A 23,829-nucleotide genomic window follows, 5' to 3' on the forward strand; every position below is an offset into this window, starting at 1 on the left:
GAACTCGATGAATGGTGGGCCGAATCTGAAACGGAATTAAGGGGGCCGCGGGGTGTGGAGCTACTTACGACAGTGATTGAATTCGTCCTCGCCTTTCTCGCAATCTTTCTGGTAATTGCAAACCGACGTCTGAGGGATGCATTTGCCCTCCGAGCATCGAAATGTCCCCGTCGGACATGGCACGTCTGATTCATTCCTAAATGTACTTCCACCTACAGCAGCAGCAGCAGCAGCAGCGATGATGAGGATGAAGAACGGTGATGTGTAACAAACATGTAACATGTAACATAGAGAAAATACAAACACACAGATTAGGTTAGGAAAATGCGTACGGATGGAGGTGAAATGTGTGGCAAAATGGAATGCATGTGAATAACCGATGAACTATTGCGGCGTGGCTTCACGGCTAGGGAGGATTGTGCCATAACAAGTGAGTTCGATTCCCACGTTGAGTAGGGATATTTTTTTGGGTTTCCATCAACAAAAAAAAATATAATTGGTCCCTTTGCACACACACACACACGTGTGGATCTCCTGACCCAAATTGGCCAGCGTTGCTGGTGATCGGTGCACCTAGCTTGTGTAATTAAAAGCCTTACGACCGTGGTCAGTGATCATCACCGATTCCGAAAAATAAAAAAAAAAGAGAAAGGCCCGAACATTTCGGGGTTTGGGAGACGAGGTCATCGTACTGGGGCATGGGCATAGGTAGGTACCTTCCATATGAATAACATGATAGTTTGAGATCTTCGACGCCGTAGACGACGGGAAACGCTAGGGAGGCTAGGGCACTAATGGGACAATTGTGGGTATGGAGTTTAAATGCGGCGCGGCGTGCGCAATTGTTTCAGTGTCGGTTCGTGATGATGTTGTAAATGTGCGCCCGGTGAAACGTGAGTTTTATGGCCTGTGCTACTTTTTCTTTCGTCAGATATACTTTTTTTTATCTATGGAGGAGTTTCTAAAGCGAGATGAGATTACTGCTGATAACGGTTTGCTTTATAGCCAAATTGTAATTCGAGTGTGCCTACTGTAATTATGACTGTATGTTAGCTATTTCCCAATGCTAATTGTTAACAAGAAACGGTGGGTTGAAAATTTGAACCATACATCGAATGTAATACAGTCAACTCTTCCTAACTCGATGTTGATGAGACCACCAAGTTAATCCTCTGTAGTTGTTTTTATCTAGTTCTTTTAGCTGGAATGCTCAACTGCGTGAGCTTAACGGAGCCGATATTTCATTGTTCGTTGTTTGTAACAAAATTCACTTATTTCTATGTCGAGTAGTATCAGTTTCAAAATATAAACCGTATACGTGATAATGTTTGCACCATTTGCAATAAGGTTCCCGTTTCACCTGTGCATACAATGCATACACTTTCTTTGCATGCACGTAACCTATAGCTCCTCATACCGTAGTAGGCTGTGTATAAAAGAAAATGATTTACCTAGTTTGACAGTTGCACCATGACGAAGTGGCAGCGTATTCGTGATTTGTCCCACGCGCAAATGTCGCAAAAAGACATTTCAATCGCCGTGGGAGTGTCCCGGTGGACCGTCAAAAGGGTTTTAGACCGAGAAAAGAAAATACAACTATCCGCAAAGGTAGCCACAGGTCGTCCGTGGTCAGCTTGGGTTCCGAGGGTTATCGCTGCTATCAAAAGGAAGATTCGTGGATTCATTCGTGCGTTCAATAAGGAAAATGGCAAAGGAACATGGGATCAGTGACTTTACGGCACGGAAGATCGTAAAGGAAGATTGCGGGGCGAAGTCGAGGGCACCAACCGCATCCGGGAGCTACGACGCTACGAGTCGAACGATGCAAGAAAATCTTGAACTTCCTTAAGCGAATAAACCCGGTAATCCTGTTCACCGACGAGAGCATGTTTACCGTTGATCCCGTATAAAATTCCAGAACCGACCGGTATATTAGTTCTCTTCGGGTAAAAGACGTAGCCGACGAGCACAAGTATCTGACCAAGCATCCTGCTGGCGTTATGGTGTTTGGATTGGTGGCTTCCGATGGCAAAAAAAATGGACCCGGTGTTCATTTAAGAAGGCGACAAGGTCAACACGAAGGTCAACACGAAGGTCTACATCGGGATTTTAAGTAAGTATGTTCTTCCGTGGATCAAAGAACAGTACGGTCCGAAGCCAAATGTTGTATTTCAACAAGATGGGGCTCCGTTCCACACCTCGAACCGCACTCAGAAGTGGTTGCAGGAACATCTTCCGTTCTGGGCGAAGGATATGTGGCCGCCATCCAGCCCCGATCTTAATCCGCTGGATTACTCAATATGGTGCGTCATGAAGGCCAAGGCCTGTTCTAAACGCCACCCGAGTACAGCAAGCCTCAGACAAACATTGACCCGTACCTGGAGAGAAATGGATCCAGACTACATTATTAGAACCACCTGCCGTTTATTCCAGAAGCGTGTGGAGGCCGTAATTGCAGCAAGTTTAAGATATAGTTTAAGACTCTGAGAAACAGCCTCCTTTTAAATAAATAAAAAAAACTCGAAAACGAAATTTTTGAGATTTTTTTAAATTTTGACATTGTTCAATGGTGCGAACATTATCACGCACACGGTAAATGACATTATATTAGGGTTGTTGCTGGATGCCATCAAATCACAAATCAAGCGTTCCTTAGCGGTTCAAATCCGTCAAATCTAATCATCCTGTCGAAAAAGTGTGAATGCATCCGAACATTGCATCCGACAAAATTATCGAGCAGTCCGCTCGAATCAGACCATCAAATCAGATAGTCTAAACGTACCTTAAGTTTGTTCTATCAAATGGTGTTGTTAGTTTGCGCGGACGTGTTGAGCAATAGTGTAAAGTCATTATTTACATTGGGCTCATAGGACCTTGTCACATGTTGCTCAAGTAAAGTCCGACGGGATCTAATCAGAATTTTAATGCACGGCCGATGAGATCGACTCAAAAATGTAGGTCATTCATGACTGAGTAATATGTTCCTCGCTTTTCCTCATAATTCTGCTCGTGCAACACTGAATGATTCTGCGGCTTCGGCTTGTGTCGTTTGGGATCAATTTTCTGATGGCTGTGTTAGGGGTGAGCACCTTTCGGTCGAAGAAAATGTATGAGAAATTTAAATGTTTCCATATTTCTTAACTTTTAGTTATTTCAGTATTCAACATTTATAATGTGTGACATACCACACAAATCTTATAAAACTTCCAAATCTATCGACATACAAATCATCAAAATACATTGATTATTGGCCAAGTTATTAGCATTTAAAGTCTGACCAATTTTCGTTGCATTTCCTTGGTTGACATCCTTCCCGAAAGACGTAGTCCTACGCCAAAAACTTTGCTAAAATTCTTTCCGAATCCTCTATTTCGTTTGCGAATTCAATCATCTAGGCAGATCAGCTTATGTCGTTTTCGTTTATTCTTAGTGCAAACCTATAGGGTGTCCCAGGAAGTATAAGCACAGTTTATTATAGGAATAAAAAAAACGTCATATTAATGAACTCAAATTTTTATTTCATATAGTTATATGTTCGTTATTGCATTGGGTGTCCCAGAATGTCTAAGCACGGATTTGGAATACCCCTGCTCGTTTCAGATGACGTTTAAACAGCTGATTATCTCGCTGAATCATTGTTTACATTTCGACCAACAGTTTCGTGTATCGCAAGTGTTGGTTCTTTACATTTCCATGACAATGCGAAGCATTTCTCCGAAAAAGCACAAACAGATCGTACACAAATGGTATACTATCCCCAACATTTCTCGGAGTCAATTAGCGAAATTGGAAGATGTAAGCATCGGAGCCGTTCTAAACGCGATTCGGAAGTATGGTGATCAAGCAACTTTCCAGGACAAGCAAAAATCTGGACGAAAACCGAACCCTGTTGACCGAAATCTGGACCGGAAAATCGTGCAAGCTTCCACTCGCAAGAAAAGTGCTTCGGTTTGAGACGTGCCTAAAAAAGTGGGATCCTCGAAGAGTAACGTCCAGCGGACCAAGGCAAGAATGGGTCTAAAGACGTATAAGAAGCAGAAGATGTCAAAGCGGAGTGAGAACAAGCGGCATTCGTCAAACCGAGGGCTCGGAAGCTATACGACCAATTGCTGTGCGGAGAAACGTGGTGCGTGATTATAAACGATGAATCATACGTTAAATTTGTTTGTAAACCTCTTCCTGGTGATCAGTACTGCACCGTTCGTGATGGCAGAAGTGTTGACGACGCGCATGAGTCGATTTTACCGAAAAATTCGGTCAAAAGGATATGGTTTGGCAAGCCATTTGTGAGTGCGGTATGCTTTCCAAACCGTTTGTGACAACCGATGTTTACGTGCATGAGTGTTTAAACAAGCGTCTGTTTCCCATGATCCACAAACACAACGCCTCAGTACTGTTTCGATCGGATTTAGCGCCGGTTCATTACTCCAAGGACACGATAGCCTAATATAAATCCAACAAGATCCAATTCATACCCAAGAAGACGAATCCGCCAGGCCAGGCCAATAGAAACTTATTGGGCCCTGACCGAAGCATATTTGCGGAAACATGACAAGGTAGCTAATTCCTTTACAAAGTTTGCGAAAGACTCGGAAAAAGTATCCAAAATTGTTGAAAAGGCATCTGTGCTGGAGTTAATCAGTAGCGTGAGATCCAAAATCCGCTTCTTGGCTTACGACTGCTCGGATCTCGGATTTTCTACGATAAACTGTAAGAGAATACTATAGAGAAAATAAATACGAGATAAAAATAGAATTTGCTGTAAACAATCGTAATCGTAAATCGTGCTTAGACATTCTGGGACACCCTATATTCTCTTTCAATTGGATGAAAATAATCCGCAATTCCTTTAATCGTATGCCAAGGAGCGAACTTTTGATCTGACGCAGCACAGATTCCTTGGCGATAATTTTGGCCACTTTTATACAGTCTTTTTCAAATTCTTCGTTTGAATTCGCTGCCTTAAAGTGTTTACGTAGATATTCCTTGGAAAGGGCCCAAGAGATCGCAGTAGGCCGCACTGAAAAGTTGACGTGTTTATCTGTTACTGCGCATTTTTCGTCAGCTAATTAAACATTTTTTGCTTTAAATTTGTTAGTTTGTGTGCTGAAATATAATTTCATGTGTTCATAAAGTTATCATTTAGTGATATATCGTGTTTTGCCTGTGTTTGCCTTGAGTGGCTCGGTTGACCTTGAATCTAACCTCCAAAATATACGGCGTAGCTTCAGTTCCATTTTTCGGAGCCGGTTTTCATTGCCTCCCGGGAGTCCGGTTCTCCGAGTTCGGATGCTACACTTTCGGCTTGTAGTTCTATTGAGAAATCGGTCCGGTTGGTGAATTGGCCAGGGAACGTGTTGTGTCCGTTGCGAGTTTTGGTGGTGATTCGGTGGCCGACGTTGCCGTGAATCAGCAAGTTTTCCGCTTGCAAACGTGCTCGGCTGCTGGTCTCTGGCCGGTGTCTGAGATTACGAGCAATGTGAAAGATGCCTCGCTGGATACGCCCAAGACTGGACGGGTGGCAGTAGGTGACCGCGAACTGTTACTGGGGAAAGCACTAGACGCAAACCTCCTCCCAGATGACCATGGCAATGCAAGAAAATGTGTGTTCGTTGAAAGAAGTATTACGACAAAGGTGCATCACGAAATGAGATGCAAAACTTAGTGAAAATCAAAATTACGGAACCCATGGATTGGAGGATCAAATTAACATGGTGAGACCAATCCAAATACATTTTACAACTTAAAAAAACATAAACTAAATACGTGCTAGGTTTGAAAATAATATTTTCTAACCTGGAAGCGTGCATGTAATACCAATATCCATTTGATAAAGGTGATGCATACATGCGGGGCTTATTGTAAGTGAAAGTATCCTCGTAATGGGCGTGACTCTCCAGATTTCTGAAATAGGTTGCTGGATCTGCAATAGAGCTATCACTTTTTTTAACTTCCGGACTAAAGCTGTCTACAATGACCATAAATGCGACATTGTAGAGAGAGTTCTTCCATAATAACACTGCCGGCTAGTGGGGGTTAGAAGGAATACGCACACACACATATATCCCTTGGAAAGGGTCCAAAAAGTTTCGATTGACCGGGCCTTCGGACAATTCGGAGAATTCATCTCTTTTGGCACTTATTGCACATTGTTTGCCTTGTACCAAGCTACCGTGTCTATCGAGTAGTGAATTGACACCAAATCGAGCCAAAATAGTACTGGGCCATCATGATGACGGATCATGGGCCGCATACGCCGATTCAAACACTCCCTAACGTGAAATCGTCTCCTTAGTCACAAATGGCTTTGACAACTTGCTGCACTCACATATCGCTTGTCAAATCATGGCCTTCTCACCAAATTTTTCGGTAGAAATATACCTGTCGGCATCGTCAACTTCCTGACCATCACGGACTGTGTAGTATTGGTCTCCTGGACGCGTCTTGAAGTCAAATTTGACGTATGTACTCATCGTCCATGATAACACACGCCAATTTTCCACACAGCAGGCTATCATAAGGCTTCTTCTGCTTCTTGAACGTTTTCAGTCCGTTTCTTGCCTTGGCACGTTGGACGTTAATGTTCGATGTTCTCAGTTTTTTGGCCAAATCTCGAACAGAGGTAATTTTCTTATTGACAAAAGCTTGGTGATATTCTGGTCCACTTTACGGCCAGATTTCGATGTGTCTTCGAAGGCAACTTCTTCACCGAACTTCCGGATGGCGGTTTAGATTGCTCCGATTCTTACTTCCTCCATTTTCGCCAACTTCCTTACTGATAGGTTGGGATTGGTGTACTATTTGTGCACGATCTGCTTGCGCTTTTCCGGGAAAATGCCTCGCATTTTGATGATTTTGTAAAAAAATGCACTCTGCGCCGAGGGGGGCGACACATCCAGATTATCTCATATTCAGCGTGAATCTGTCCTATTTTTATATATTTATTTATCATACACCATCTGTTTGTATCTGTGGCATCTACTACCATCTACTTGCGCATGCTCGAATCTTCTCGTGATCGAGCTATCACCGAACAAACGACCATAGCAGACGAAGCAGCAAGTCGGAGGTGTTTATTTACATTTCGGTGAGACTGTGGTCAAGTGATAATTGTTCAACGTCGTAACACCAGAATTATAGATTTGTGAGTTTTAAGCGGTCCTTTCGGAGATAGAGATGGTATCGCCAAATGGTGGTCATTTAGGAAGCTCTGGTATTGCAGATTTTAAGAATCTATACTTTTAAGAGCAAATGAATTCAGCGCTACGAAATTGCTTTGTGGAAGCTAGTGCCCACTGCGAAGCAAAACGTGAGTTCTTACCGTACCGGCCAATGAAAACCACTGCCAGTTTAGGGTTCTACAATGATAAACTACAAATTTCTAGTCAAAGTCAGTCAGCGGGGGTTATTCCGAGAGTCCAAGTGACTATTGTCACTAATGAAGTGAGAAAAGTCAGCGGCACGTACTCTCGGTCGGCAGGTTTACTTCAAAGATTTACAAGAGTATTATGCGTTCATTCAAGAATTTGACCAGAAATGTCTCGTAAAATGCTCTATTCATGGAAAAGCGCAAGTTTTCTAGTTTTTGAAGGTTTCCTATCGATAGCATATGTGTTTTATAAACCAACCAGCCTGATTGACAATAAATGTTTCTCTATATGGTACATCCCGCCTCGCAAAGCCACTCTGCAAGAAGCTGTAAAAAGTGTTAAAAACTAAATACTTAGGACTCGCCTGCATTAAGTATGCCTTCCTAAATTTAATTTAAATTGAAAGAATTGAGTAATTAGGTATGAACGTTTTAACATTTTTGATGTCTTAGGGTTTCTATTGAAATTAAAGTTCTAGATCACATTTCTATAGGAATATAGGAGTGAAATTTCCCGAAAGTTTAAACCAATTCATTTTTTAAACATATAGGGGAAATGGCTCTAAGATTGGTTCCATCCCTAAACATCTGCTATTTATCAATTTTACCTAGATGAACACGTCATTGGGACGGTACAAATGGATATTTTTGGTCGCTATTGAAAATTTAGACGATTGCTGAATTTATGTATGGGCCCAAATTAGGAGCATTTAGGCCGACATTACATCCATTTCCTTTACTATACAAAAGTTTGTATGCTGCTCATAAAATTGATTATTTCACTTTCCGAGAAACATACTGTTCTAGACCGCGGCACCTCAGTGCTGCAAGCTCACTGATTTCAAGCATATGTAGGCTCGTGTCTACTTAGCAGCAAATTAATTGACCCACACACCTACTTTTCATGAAAAATCATTCCGTACCTATCACCATCGACTTCTATCTACTGCAGCATCGAAAAAGTAGATGCCAGCGAACAGTAGGAAACGGTAGGAAACGGAATCCTGCAAATCTACACTGAACAAGAAAATCATATGTAAATAGAGTTGAAGCTAAACGACATTTTCGATGTGTCGCCTCCCTCGTTCTGCGCACACAAACTTGTTGAGCAATAAGTAAACAACAAGACACATTGATCAAAAGCTGATAAACTTAATAGGGGTAGAAATGGCGGTGAGTTGAAAGTGTGCTCATACTTTTTGGGACACCCTATAGTTCCACCCTATATCTGCCTTAAGAACTGTCAACACGTTTTTTTTTATTCGTTAGGGTCGGATCCAGATCCGTCATGATTCCAACTAAACTCGGCGACTAAAACGCTCTACCGATTTTTAGAGATCCAACCTGAGTTCACCTATACAGTGGGGGAAATTCGTTTAAACGCAATGTCATTTTTGCGTTTATTTTCAACACAAAAGATCGAGACAAAAAATCAAATATAGTTTGTCATAGCCCATCAGAAGTCTCGTATTTGAGAACACAATTTGATTGGAAGTTCATAATGACTTTTGAAAAAATCCCAAAAAAGGTGATTTTGGGGGGGAAATTCGTTTAAACGCACTTTTAGTTTTATTAATCAAATCGAGTTCACAGTTCAAAAATCAACAATAAACAATAGTTAATACTTCGTTTGCTTTCCGTTTTTCTGAATAGTTTCGAAAATTCTGTTCGGCATTGATTTCACCAGCTTCTGCAGAGTTGTATCAGGTATCAAGCTCCAGGCTTCTCTTACGGCTGACTCAAGTTCACGAACTGTTTTAAACTGCCTTCCGCCTTTGTAAACCTGTCGTGCCAGGATGCCCACAAGTTCTCGATAGGATTTAGATCCGGACTACGAGCTGGCCAATCCAAAAGACTGATGTCTCGTTCAGAAAACCATTTCAAAGATTGCTTGCTGACATGAATTGCTGCATTATCCTGTTGAAATACGAAATTTTCCGGCATAACGTCTTCAGTAAACGGGATCAAAACATCTTCCAGAAGCTCCAAGTACTTTCCCGAATTCATCCTGGTTGAAATGGTGGCAATAGGGGTCTTTCCATGGATCGAAAAAGCGGCCCAACACATTAGAGTACCACCTCCAAAGTTCCTGCTCAACTTAACCTGCGGAGATTTCCTCAAATCGTGCCAATAATATGCGGTGCAGTCTGGGCCGTCCAAATTGAATTTCTTCTCGTCAGAAAAAATAACATTGTCCCATTCCGTAGTCCAAGACATGTATTTTTTAGCGAAATTCAATCTGGCGCTAATGTGGGCCGGTTGAAGATTGGGTTTTTTTGCTTTTTTGGTGTACTTTAAGTGGCCACTTCCATGTAGAATCTGCCGTACACGCCTCTTAGAAATGGAAAGCCCCATTTCTTGCTTGATTTGCGCAGCAGAGAAGTTTCCAGAGTCTCCCATTTGTATGATTTGGTTTCGGACACGGTTGGTGATCTTCGAATTTCCCTTTGTTTTCTTTTTTACGCCATACGTCTTGCCTTTTTTCAGCAGGTTCCTGATTGCTGCTTCCGATCTGTGGATCACACGTGCAATTTTGCGATTGCTCTCACCGCGACTTTTGAGTTCTCGAACCAGTATTTGCTCCGACTGGCTTAAATACTTTCCTTTACCCATTTTGCCGAAAACAAGCAACAACTACCGCGCAACGCAAATTTAAACTCGTGTTAATGGCGAACGAGGGCTATACAGTGTAAATATGACAGATGCGCAAGATAACAGGAGCATAGGTACGCTCAATGCGGCTTTACGTTAGTGTGCGTTTAAACGAATTTCCCCTCTAAAATCACCTTTATTGGATTTTTTCAGAGACCACAATGAACTTCCGTTCAAATTGTGTTCTCAAATACGAGACTTCTGATGGGCTATGACAAACTATATTTGATTTTTTGTCTCGATCTTTTGTGTTGAAAATAAACGCAAAAATGACATTGCGTTTAAACGAATTTCCCCCACTGTACACACAAACACAGCTGTCAAAATCAAATGTTTACATTGTTCGCTAATTAAATTAAATGGTTTAGAAATCGAGTGCTGAAAATTGAGGAAAGTGCGGTTGTTTTTTGTCATATGACTTTCCACACTTTGAACGAATACACTAACACCATCATACTGACTCGACCCCGGATCCAACTCAGATCGATTTTCGTTCGTTTATTGAAAGTGAGGTTCGACTCCGACCCAGGTTTAAAGCCGAAAACGACATTATAGACTGTTCCAGAAAGTATAAGCATATATTATTTTAACGGTCACTTTGAATATAATGAAATATTTCAACATGTTTTGACTGCGTCCTTTTGTTTGCTCATTTCTGAATGACATAGCATCAAAAAAGTGCTCAGTTTTGTGTTTCCTGTCAAAATGCGTGGTCTTACTCCGGCACAACGAAAAAGTATCGTGCACAAATGGTGCACTGTGAGCGGACTCTCCTTGAGAAAATTGGCCAAGGAAGAGGGTGTAAGCGTCGGAGCGGTACGAACTGCGATTAAAAAATATAGAGAACAGTGTATGTTTGAAGATGCGCCGAAGAGTGGCCGGAAATCCGGTCCTGTAAGTCCGGATATCGATAAAAAGATCAGGGATGCCTACAAACGAAAACCAGCAACTTCCGTTCGGGATGTTGCGAAAAAACTAGGGACCTCGTCGAGTAACGTCATGCGTGCCAAAGAAAGACTTGGGCTAAAAACATACCGGAAGCAGAAAAAATCCAAAAGGAACCCAAAACAGGCCGCGTCCGTGAAACCACGGGCCCGCAAACTCTACGATTCGTTATTGTGTCGAAATTCTGGGTGTATAATAATGGACGACTAGATTACAAAACGCTTCCCCGACCACAATTCTATACTGTAAGCGAAGGCAAGGACATCTCCGAAACGGAGAAGGCAATTTTTACCAAAAAATTCGGTAAGAAGGTTATGGTTTGGCAAGCAATATGCGAGTGTGGTAAAACATCTAGTCCGTACATCACAACGGAGACGATGAACACTCAGAAATACGTTAAGGAATGTCTCCAGAAGCGATTGTTGCCGATGATCAGGCAGCACGAAGGTCAAGTAGTATTTTGGCCTGATTTGGTGCCATGTCTTTACGCAAAGGACACTTTAGAATGGTACAAAAGTCAAAATGTATGTTTCGTGCCGAAAGACATGAATCCGCCGAACTGCCCGGAGCCACGGCCAATCGAGACCCTTTGGGCTTTAACCAAAGCAAAGCTTCGAAAATTAATAAAACCCGCGGACGACATCCAAAAATTCAAAAAAGATTGGCCAAAAGTGGTCAAAATCGTGGGAAGTACCACTGTACAGAAGCTAGTGGGTCATGTTCGAGGAAAAGTTAGTAGTCTTGGCTATGATTAAATATGTTGATCAAACGAGGGTAAAATATCAAATACAAATATGATTTGCCAAATAAAATTATTAAAACTTAAAAAAACATGACTTTTTTGTTATTTTGAAAGTGTGCTTATACTTTCTGGAACAGTCTATAGTTTCACGTACCCATTTACAACAAATTGTAGATGACTCCACCGTACGTAAGCAATGGGGGCGTCCGTTGATAGTGCAACGTGCAACTATTTTTTTGCATCACAAAGTAGTTGCTCGATTCACGCGGACGTCAAATCGAGCCAAGCGCTATATTTCAATGAGGCGTATTGGCGAAGTGCTTATTATAGAACTTTTTGACGTTTAATGCGAGCAAGAGGGAAACAAATTAGTGGGAATACAAACCGTCCATTCATACATGTGTGATAGATAGAAAAAGATCTATTCAATAAAATTTCAGTAATTCTAATTAAATCGGATCATACCTACAAGTTGACTTGATATCATCATGAGCTGTTTTTCTCTATTTGTGTTTCAACCTTACAATAAGGCAGAGATATGGAAGTTGTTGCTTGCTCCTGAATGTTTTTTTAACACTCGGAACACAATGCCTCCGGTAAAATGAGTAACGGCAAACTTGCAATGTTTAAAAAATCATAGCTTTGCCATTTGTTGATAAATTTAAACTCTATTGGCACCATTTGAAACTACATACTTTAAAAATTTATTCGGTAGCAATTGATTTAAGCGGATATTGATAATGAAACTCTAAAAGAAGGACTTGCTAGAGAAGCACAAGGACTCCTAACGTAATTGGGACACCTCCGAACTTACTGCAGTAATTAGTTCGTAAAAACTTCATCGAAAAGCGAACAATTCACCAGAAGCGCCCATCCAATTAGCGAAAACGCTTACATCACCTTGATGGCCTCTTCCTCAATGGCCTGCTGACTGCATTGTATCGTCGCAGACCGTCTATTGCCCGGCACCACGCACATTCCTTTCCCTTTCAGACGCCCCTAAACAACAGGCACACACTTTCCGTCGAACACCTTTTTTCCGGCCGTAATCGAAATTGAAAACTTCCTTCCAATAGCGCGCTCGCCAAGTCACGCCATATCCCCATATCATCCAAAGCAAAGAGAAAGAGGACCGTGAATCGGAACTAAACCGAACAAGTACCTTACCGCCGCCGCCGCCGCCAACCGCCGGATAATCGGAATCGAGACATTCAAGTCTGACATTTGCGGCAACATCATTGGGCACATCCTACCTACACCGATCGACCACGAGTCATGTTGTTTTCCACAACCGTATCATAATTGCACACATTACACAGAAGCTGCTACTGCTGCTGGTGCCCTGGACGTGTAGGACGAGTAGTACTTCTCCGTAACATCCGCATTTCCTAGTCGTGGAACTAATTAAGACAAGCTTGCCGCACTGCCAACTACCAACCACCAAGTCCGAAAGATCCATCAACCGACGAACGCGCGCAAGCCGGTAATTACGGAGCAATTTAGAGTGATAACTTTCCTTCTTCTAGCAGCTAGTGAGTGTGCCTTTGGATCTGAGAGTTTCTGAGTTTTGACGATGTGCGGGGATCATCCGAGTCGAGTCGAGTCGAGTGGATGAAATACAACGTGTAAACACACACAAGACGGTTGATCCTACTTCCTTGGGCAACTGGTACCCGTGCAATTATAGTGGCGGCGATGACCGAAATGAGATAACAACGCGGCGCAGAGGACGACGGGGATCATGAACTCGATCGGATTAAATTACTCTGGATGCCGTTTGTCACTCTGGGCTTTTACTACGAGCACGTGAGCGTGATTCGTAGAAATGATACAGCTCGGATCAACGCTGAATTGAGAGTGTAATTTGTTTCCATTGCTGGTCAACGAGACCGGACTTGCTGCACTTCCCGGGGCATGATTGGGTTCGTAGAAATGCTGAAGGTGTCTTCAACTAGATGTGAATAATTTAGTGGATACTTGGAAGGGGGATTCTAAATTCTACCGCCAGGTGGTTCAAAACTTGAACTTCTGCTTACTTCCCACTTATCCAGAACGAGGTCATAAAATCAATGACTCTAATGACCAGTTGCCGTGTAAAGCTTCTATGTAACGCAAATTGCCAATCCATCGAGTAAACAAGCCATGCTCCCCTCCCCGTGAGTCGCTAGCCAAAGGGGTATTGAAATTAAGCTCACGTATCGAGTTTCCCCCTATCGATTCAATCGAAACAGAACAAATCCAGTCGATTCAAGTTCAATCCATGTCACGTACTCCGAACGGCGGGACGGAAGACAACACCAGGATCAAGTCCGTCTGCTGTGATGGGGGCTATCTATAAATCGATTCCTGATTCCACTGCCGCCGCCAGCGGCCATCCGCCACCATGCAGTTTTGCTACGACGATTGCTCCTAACTAACTAGCACAGGCGAAACGATCGATGAATAATTGATCCTAATTGTGTTTCCTGGATGCATGTGGCGATTACAGTGGATGTAGCCATAGGGTTGAAAGTTAATGGGAGACCTTGAGACGTCCAAACCCGTTCTTCCGTCGTACGGTGCAGGGTAAGCTTGCATTCGCGGAGCGGAAGATTCCCAGAACAAATGCAGGCCGGAGTTCTGTGGAACTTAATTATGCATCATCACTTGTAGCAAGGTCAGCTGCAAGTTAGATGCGGTTGCTTGGGTACTGTTTTGAGCGGTTTAATATATGTGTTTCTTATCAGAGTTGATAACAGAAGAGTTACGCAGACTGAAACCAAAATCTACCTATCGAACTGTCAGACCGTCTACCTATCGAGCATAGTAGACAAACTGACTCTGTTGCGTGGGAAGCAGAGCTGCCAGGTGGTTTTATAAAAAATCTGTATCCACTCTATTAAAAAATCTGTATTTTCTGTATTGACGATTTTTTCTTAATTAATCATGTTTTGTTGTTTTACAAATACAGTGCATACAAAATAACCATAAAAAGTGCTTAACCACCTATTCGGGCTATCGTACTAACCATACGGGATATAATTGCGCCATTTGTGATATCGTCCGCACTTATTTATAAGAGTGATATGAAGCCGTTTGAAAATGTATGGAGATTTTAGTTTCTATTCATTATCTTCCTGATAAGCAGTTTTAAATGCAAAAAAGTGCACGAGTTCATTACTATTAGATATTTTTAATATAGGGTAAATGTTGGCTTCGGCACCCATTGACTGTTTTCGGCAACCAAAATTTAAACGTTAATTTCACTATGTTTTCCCATCAACGCACTTCCCTGAATGTGTCCAAACGATTGTTTAGCCTTTCAGCTTCAATCTGATTATATTTGAACGATCGAGCAATCCAGTAATGCTATATTTTTCTTCAATTAAAGCATACGCACTACAAAATGAGGTTGATTTCGAGTTGCCGATAATAGAACAGCTGGTTAACACGCAGTTCTAATGGGAAGGTTGCCGAAGAAAAAGAGACTGCCGACAATAGTCACACTCACCTGAGAAATTTGGAGCGTTGTAAAAACGCTTTCAAAACGTTTTGAAAAATTCTGTCGATTGGAATGGATAGAGAAGCAAGCAGCAGATGAATGTAAACAAACAGACACATCATATATGTGCGTGACGCTGAGAAAATGCTAGTAGAAGTGCAGACGCTGCTTAGATTGACGAGAATACGTAAATTCCCCTAGATGAATACAATTAATTACATCATTTGTGTGGTAGTTACACCGAAAAGTCGAGAGATGTCGCCCCGCCAGTGCTGGTAAAATCATTTTTGCAGTATGGAGAATATCAGAAAATCCGCAATTTCTTACGAAATACATCTTCAATGCAAGTAAAACGTTTACGAATACTTGTATTTGTACCATTTTAATGTGCTCGGGCACTTTTCTTGTATTTAACATACATGCTAATATTGGAAATATTCAATTAATACTGTAAATCCCCATACAATCTCAAATCGTTTACTACCAGCTCCATATGCATCCGAAAGCGGTTGGTCCTCTGGTTTTGAATGCTGTCAAAAACACCATAACATGATTAATTGTCGATGGAAATTTGATAGGTTCCCGAGCAGAGGGTGAGAACAAAATGAAAACAAGAATTATGTTGTTTTCATTATTCCTGATAACTCAAATTGATTTCATTTTGATGGAGTTGATGGCTAACAGAACAAAAATGAGAGCTAAGTATTACAACGAAACTACCGTGACGGGCGTGACTGCGTTTTCCGTTGGAGGGAGTGAGAGAAGCATAAAAGAAACAGCAACGCCTCGAGCAGATTCCACTGCAAAAAATATGGTTTTTAGCACAACAATTAATTTTGGAGAGAAGGGGGTACGCTGATAAAATCGAGCAAGTTATTTTGTTTTTATAAATTTTGAATTTTTTTTTTCTCAAACATTTTATAAAAATCTGTATAAATCTGTATTGTATTTTAAAAATCCGTGATAAATCTGTATTCGGTATCGGGTCTGTATTAAGATTAAAAAATCTGTATAATACAGATAAATCTGTATAAATGGCAGCGCTGGTGGGAAGTTTTGTTATCGAAACTAGAGGAATCTTTCACAACCCAGGTGAAGTCATCCGAGGTGTAAACAAAAACAAAGGTTGCCAAAAAATGCCCATTGATCGACATCAGTGTTGCAAGCTTTACTCTGCGTAACTCTTCTATTATCAGCTCTGGTTAGTATCATTTCTTATATAGTATCTCTCAGTTATTTTTCCAAGCTGTACTATCCCGATTATTTATCTTTGCTTGATTTTTTTCCCATAATGGGGGATTTTAAATCGTTGCCTTCGTCCAGTATCACGGCTTAAGACAAGAATAAGATTTCAATGCTTTAAAATCAAATGTAAGAATCCTTAAACAAATTCTTGCATAAATTTCTTAGTTTGGCTCTTGTAAAAAAAATGAAATTTAGTCCGAAATCTTAGGTCCTTACACGCTAACTTGAAAGTGCCCATTAATGCTTAGAATTTAACCCGTTTCAAAGTAAAGTGACTTAACTTATCAATGGGTAAAAATAATTACCCATTTAATGAGTGGGTTAGCGTGTAGATCTTAATAATCTTAATCTTCTTAAACAATGGATCACTGTATGCTGTCAGATACGTATCGAGTTCAGAGCTGGTAAATATCACGGCCGTCATGTGACAATGAGAAAACAGGCCCTCTCACTATCACGAGACGAAACTACCTATAATTGGCTTTCTTGTCATTTTCCAATGATCAAGCACTCATGAGAATAATTCTTATGCGGTTTTGACTTCAACATTTCTAACTGATTTAGATGAATTAAAGCAAGCAACCGCATGTCATCGGTAGAGTGAATATATTATTAAGATTTCGTTGTAACATTAATAGCAATAAATGAGCTAGTAATTACAATGAACACAACCCTTTCACGTTCTGTCAAGACAAAAAAATTCGATGATAGCGACAGAAGTATCTCTGTAAATATCGCGTCAGATCTTTTATGTGACATTTGCCAGCCCTGATCCAGTTACGTATTTCAACTACAATGTGCAGTCTTCATCAGTGTCCATAAAAAATTAATTAAACGGAATTAAATGGAACATAACCTTTTTTGCTGTTTTTGAGCATTCTACTAACAACCCAATTTCATTACTTCATCGAATTGATTATTGATTGATTGATTGAATAATTAAATAAATTCTTACTCAAATGGCTTTCGAGTGACTTTCAATGAGATATTCCTATTAAGGAAATCCTTCGTGATTTAGAGGATCCTTGTACGAAATGTATTTTCAGTAGATATTATGGAATTATTTTAATTTAATGCAGTTGCGCCTAAATGTAGGCATTTTTTAAACACTGGTAATTTCACAAAAAATCATTAATTTCTATCATTGGAAACACATAGCTCAATGAAAAATGTTACTTTCAAGTTAAACACTATGATTCGTATGTTTGAAAACTGATACATATTGAATGCTATTGAACGTAAATAAAATAAAATTGAAAATTATGCAGAATATCTACTTTTATTCAAAGAGAAACTCGTCACAGCTACCATTGAAGACTCATAATGAAATGTTATCAAGATTTCTATTGATATCTACCACCCCGGTGATCAATTTGCGCCCAGATCACAGCAGTTACTAATTTTGTATTTATTTATTTGTTTGTGACGAAATGCAGATTTCGTATCTTTATTTGATTTCCTTCTGATTAAAACAAATTGTTATATCAAGATGGTAGGAGGAAAAATTCGATCGCGCATTTGAAATTCAAACTTCGAAAGCAGATAATATGGGGCTCCCCCTAAGGATCCAACACTGGGCCAGTTCGGTAAATATTAAAGCCATTGTGCCACATATTTTGTAAAAATCATCTTTTTTAAGTTATGATTTTTAGAACAAAAAAAAATTATCCCATATTACATAAGCCGTTATACAAAATAAGTCTGGAAAAAATGTCTATTTTGACGTTACGTCTGCGATTTCTATATGGGGGTACACTTTGTGAAAACCGAAAATGGAACATGAAACAAAATTATGAAAGATTTTGAATGTTAATAACGCAGCTGCCCCTGTACCAATTTCAATAATTTTATCACCAATCGATCAGAAATACTTCTAGGCATCTGTTAAAATTAAGATTTGATCATTTTTCAAAATGTTACTATTGAAAACGGCACGAATGTGCAACTTTTACTATGATAATGAAAAATTATCACCGATTGCCTGCGAAAACTGATTTCCCTAACACAGATTTCCAAGTTGAGTTCTCCAGTACACAACGACAGGCTCCCCGCTAGCAGCTAGCTATCAAGGCTGCCCTGAACCGCTAATCGGATGCAGGTCCAATCACCGTGTATGGTGGTGTCCGGTCGTCGGCATCAGCAGCAGCAGTAGTGCTTTCAGCCCGTGGCGTTGAATATTGTTCTTCAGTACACAACGAAAGGCTGCCTGCAAGCAGCGAGCTGCAGCCCACAAGAGCATCCATAGAAGGAGGAAGAAGCCGCACCGCTATTGATCGGAATCAGTAGCTCTTCGTGAGTTGCTGTGGACCATCTATGCCAAGCGCGTCACCCTCTTTAAAAACGACATACAACTCACCAGCCTCATCCGTGGGTGTGGGTGTTAAACCTAATAGCTCAACATTACTCAACCATCACGACAAAACGGCCCTTTTCAGGACCACCATAAATTTGTAAAAGAGTATTTTTTGGACATTTGTCAAGGTCATCAATCGGATGTCAGTTCCCATATCAAGATAGAGCGTTGGTAACGTTGGTTTGCGTGGTTTTAGAATTCCTAAATATCACGAGAGAAGTCATTGTTTACAAAAACTGTTACGCCTAATTTCAGCTCTATCTAGATATGTTTAAGCCTAACATACCATGTTCTTAAAGGCAATTTTGGGGGTGCAATTTCAATAACCAAAGTCGGTTGCGGCATGAAAGAGGTCTGATTTTGATCCAGAGATGATGGATTTTAATTCTTAATACGCCAATCGATAGGAATTTTTCTACGAATCTGTTAAAATTAAGACTTTATCATTTTTCAAAATGTCACTATTGTAAATTGCACGAATGTGCAACTGTTGCTGTGATAATTAAATATTTCACCGATTGCCTACGAAAAGCGATTTCCCTAACACAGATTTCAAAGTTGAATTCCATCCGGTCTCACCAAACGGTGTTTATTCAATCACCACGTGGTGAGTGGTGGTGTTCTCCAGTAAACAACGAAAGGCTGCCTGCAAGCAGCGAGCTGCAGTCCACATGAGCATCCATAGAAAGAGGAAGAAGCCGCACCGCTATTGATCAGAATCAGTAGCTCTTCGTAAGTCGCTGTGGGCCATCTATGTCAAGCGCGTCATACGAAAGAGTATAAACAGAGAGAACCCCACTCAAATTAATTCCTATTTCTACACACAAGCTCCTGCTGCACGTAGTCCTACGTCACCGTTGCGTACAACCATAGAAGTAGCTCTAAGACTAGAAGGTCCCGAAGAAACGTGCTCAACTTTTTGGCTCAGCTCTGGTACTATCTTCGGTCCCAAGCTAATCGATTCACCCCTCGAAACATAGGAAAATCCACTAACCCCTCATTTTATCTGTTAAACTTTCATAGCGAATCAAAACAAACATAGTGTAGTACTGGAATTTCGACTAGAATGGGGTACGTTAATCGTTTGCTTGGGACCAATAGGCTAGTCAAGTAGTGAGCCAATTTAAAATCGTTAGTTTCGTATTGATTGTTGGTACAACCCCATAGGGCTGTCCCTTGTCGTTTTTAATGGAAAATGTCATCCACGATAGCAACCAACACAAGATTTTTGTTCATGTGTATCTTATAATTCACCATATCGGTTTGCTTCAAAATCTTTCAACTGTACTTGTAGGAAATTTTTCCAGCTACAACTTTGCTGAAGACCACTTTTTGATTAAATGCAAGGATCGAAAGTTATCAATGGTTCAATGCGCTGATGTCTTATGATCATGCTCAATCAACTGCTCAGCAGGCAACATTGGTGTTTCTGGGGCGTTGAATAGGACACAAAAATCATGGCTACTATGTCACACTGCAAAATACAGTGTTGCCTACAGAGCAGCTGCTTGATCATGTCATAAGTTTACCAATCTCTTAAATAATTAATAACTTTTTCCTGTCTCGTTTACAAAGAAACGATCTTCAGCAAAGTTTTAGCTGAGAAGCTCTTTATGGAAAAAGACTAGAAGGCAATGAACAAAAAGTTGAGATTTCCGATAGTAATTTACATGTAAACTTCAAATGGCTTGTGCGAAGTCTGTTTCTAACCAAATGAGTTGTAACTTTGGGAGGCCAATCAGGATCCGATTTGAAACCATTTAAGCACTGTGGAGCGAAAAAGTCAAATTTTGCATCAGTCTAGTGTGCATACTACGTGAGATTTGACTTAATTGGTTACAACATGGAATATCTCGAGATCCTGACCAGATAGAAAGTTACTGTCTTCGGTAAAGTTGATCTAGAGATCATATAGGTAAAATGGATGTAATGTCGGCCTATATCCTCCTAATTTGGGCCCATACATAAATTCAGCAATCGACTAAATTTTCAATAGCGTCCAAAAATATCCATTAGTACCGTCTCAATGACGCGTTCATCTAGATAAAATTGATTAACAGCAGCTTTTTAGCGATAGGCCCAATCTTAAATCCATAGGCCAACATTAGAGCTATTTCCCTTATATATAATTTTGTTTTTTATTATTATAGTCACGTAACGCTCTTGGGTCATTCGTGACTTGTGTGTGAGAGGTATGGATTCTAACCACTACAACGGGGTTGCCCCCTCAGGAGATCATTAACCTTTTAACTCAGTAGTTCAGAATTTTCTCACTGCGTAGCGCTAGTATTTATTCATCTCTAGATCCTGACCAGATAGAAAGTTACTGTCTTCAAAAAAATAGTTCAGGAGGCCAAAACCTATTGCTTAATGCACAATAGTTTAGATTTTTCTCACTACGCGGCGCTAGTATGCCCGTGAAATTCTCGCATATAAAATATCTGGAGATCCTGACCAGATAGTTACTGTCTTCGGCAAAGTTGTTCAGGAGGTCATGGCTTTCTGGGTGGTGGACAGTGTTCTCACTACGTAGCGCTAGTATACTTGTGAAATTCTCGCATGTGATATGTTTCGAGATCCTGACCAGATAGAAAGTTACTGTCTTCGACAAAATGGTTCTGGAGGCCAAGATATTTTCATCGGTTGACAGTAGTTCAGAATTTTCTCACTATGCGGAACCAATATACACGTAAAATTCTTGCATATAAAATATCTCGAGATCCTGACCAGATAGAAAACTATTGTCTTCGGCAAAGATGTTGGGGAGACCAAGGCCTTTTGGCTGATGGAAGTAGCTCAGAATTTTCTCAGTAAGCGGCACTAGCATACATGTGAAATTCTCTAATATAAAATATTTCTAGATCCTGACCAGATAGAAAGTAAATGTCTTCGGTAAAGTTGTTCAGGAGATCAAGTTTTTTTTTTTTCGTTGGTCAGAATCTTTTCACTACGCGGCGCTAGTATACAATTCTTGCATATTCAATAACTCGAGATCTTGATCTGCTAAAATGTTACTGTCTTCTGTCTGTCTTCGACAAATTATGATTTCATATAAGACATCTAATGAAAAACTTGTCCAGCTCATGTGAAAAATAGCATTCAAATATTGAATCCTGATGAATGTGGGCGTCTTAGTGGAAAACTTGTATAAAGAGAAAGAGAAGGATTAGTAATTTCCATTTAATTCCACTACCTTATTTGCGTATCCTTGACTGATACGCGTATTTCGTCTACAATGTGCAGACTTCTTCAGTGGCTTGTACTAATAGTCGAGTATTTGTAGAAGACACTGAATAAGTCTGCACATTGTAGACGAAATACGCGTATCTGTCAAGGGTAAGCAAATAAGCGAAGACTACAAATCAAGAAGGCTGGCAACTGTTCCCTTTTCCCATACAAATGTCAAACGTCACTGATAACAGCGCCTCTCACAATCAAAGGTAGAACTTTGAAGCACAAGTGTTAGTGATACTGCTCATTTACAATGACTGTGAGTGTGACCTAAAGTCCCCGTAACGAATAATCATAACACGGTACTCGTTTTTGTTTTTGTTTTGCTCTACAAAATTTTACGGAAATTTTTATCCTAATCACAGCAAGCCGGTGGTTTTCCAACTCCAAACCGAAAAACTTGTCATGGTGGATCAAGTAAAGGATTGAATCTCGGATCGATACCTAGTGAAAGTAACTTTTACTTGTTTACGATGAACCGAAATATTGTTAACTTTGCCTGTTGGAAGCAATCAATTATAAGGAATTGGCGACTTCCACCTCCGTTGAGTGAACTACCGTCATTCGAAAGCTGCTGAAAATTCAAGGATTCAAAAAGAAGAAAGATTCGGTACCTACATCACGATCCAACGGAAACGGTAGCAGTATCTAATGTTGGAGAAAATGAAAACCAAAGGTTGAAGAACCACAATTCCAAACGGAACGTATTGATAAAGAATATATTCCCATTTCAGATGTTGTCAGAACATGAAACCACCGGTTAGTGATCCTATGTATGCTTTAACACTTCTTGGAATCGACCAACCCCTTCAGTGTCGGATTGGCCAGTGACATTCAAATGGTCAGCGAGTACTGTGCCAAGATGCCTAGTGTCACAACTTAACTGCCCCCGTTGTGGCCAGGTGCCAAAGCCATGCGGAACGGGCATGCATTTTACTAATGCATCATACGAATGCCCATAAATGCATCACTAAAGGGTTTAGGAAAAGTGGAAGATAATTCTGAGATAGCAAATTAATGATCGAGGAAGGTCCCACCATCATTGTGAATGGCATCATTGCCATAGTTTTAATTTTCAAAACGAATTTACTTACGCATCTGTTCAATTTCAGCTGGATTTTAACTCGTTGTCAGCATAAAGCAAAGAAAGAAACGTTTCACTTTTTACGACAATCATAACAAAACCGGTGGTAGAGAACTCTATAATTGACAGCTAATTATTTCTACCTACACGGTAAGAAAAAAGTACCCAACGGCCAGTTCACTTTTCTTCTTCTAATGTTGTCAAAAACGGAGAAGCAAAAACCACCCAACAGGGGTAGTAAACTGTGGCAACCCAACGTTGAGTATAATCATATTTACCTACTGTTGGATACAACTAACATACTTTTGGTTAAAAAGCAAGTGGAAAATTCCATACGAACTGGACACAAGTAAATGAAAATTACTTTGACCCGCTTTACCTATTTTTAGGTTCCTGCACTATAGTGCCGAGATTAATGAAAAGAACTTAATTTTGGGTACTTTTTTCTAACCGTGTATGTGTAAGAATGCACTCGTGAATTAACACACACCATCATACACAGGATCCACTTTTGCTCAGAAGAGGCGTTGCCGTTACTGTCTCCTGATTATTGGCAGAGTTGCCAGTCTTCTTGATTTGTAGTCTTCGAAATAAGGTAGTGGAATTAAATGTAATTTACTAATCCTTCTCTCTCTATTTATTCAAATATTATCGGTGCTATCGGTGTGAAGGAATTAAATAAAAATACAAAAATATTAAATAACAGTGATTTTCCACCAGAAAAGCT

General features: G+C 40.4%; 1 protein-coding gene across 4 annotated transcripts in view; it reads right to left on the reverse strand.

Moving 5' to 3' along the window:
• The window catches only part of mgl (megalin), a 208,828-nt gene that overhangs the window by 35,770 nt on the left and 149,229 nt on the right, over positions 1–23,829 (reverse strand). For all 4 annotated transcript variants that reach the window (XM_065229285.1, XM_065229286.1, XM_065229284.1 and 1 more), the window contains exon 3: positions 69–212. In XM_065229285.1, coding sequence (XP_065085357.1) covers positions 69–212 — 144 coding nt within the window. The remainder of the gene's footprint in view (positions 1–68; positions 213–23,829) is intronic.

Source organism: Ochlerotatus camptorhynchus, unplaced genomic scaffold (genome assembly GCF_037179485.1).
Source record: "Ochlerotatus camptorhynchus isolate MF236.1 unplaced genomic scaffold, CSIRO-AGI_Acam_v1.1 ptg000313l, whole genome shotgun sequence".
In the NCBI taxonomy this organism is placed as follows: Eukaryota; Metazoa; Arthropoda; class Insecta; order Diptera; family Culicidae; genus Ochlerotatus; species Ochlerotatus camptorhynchus.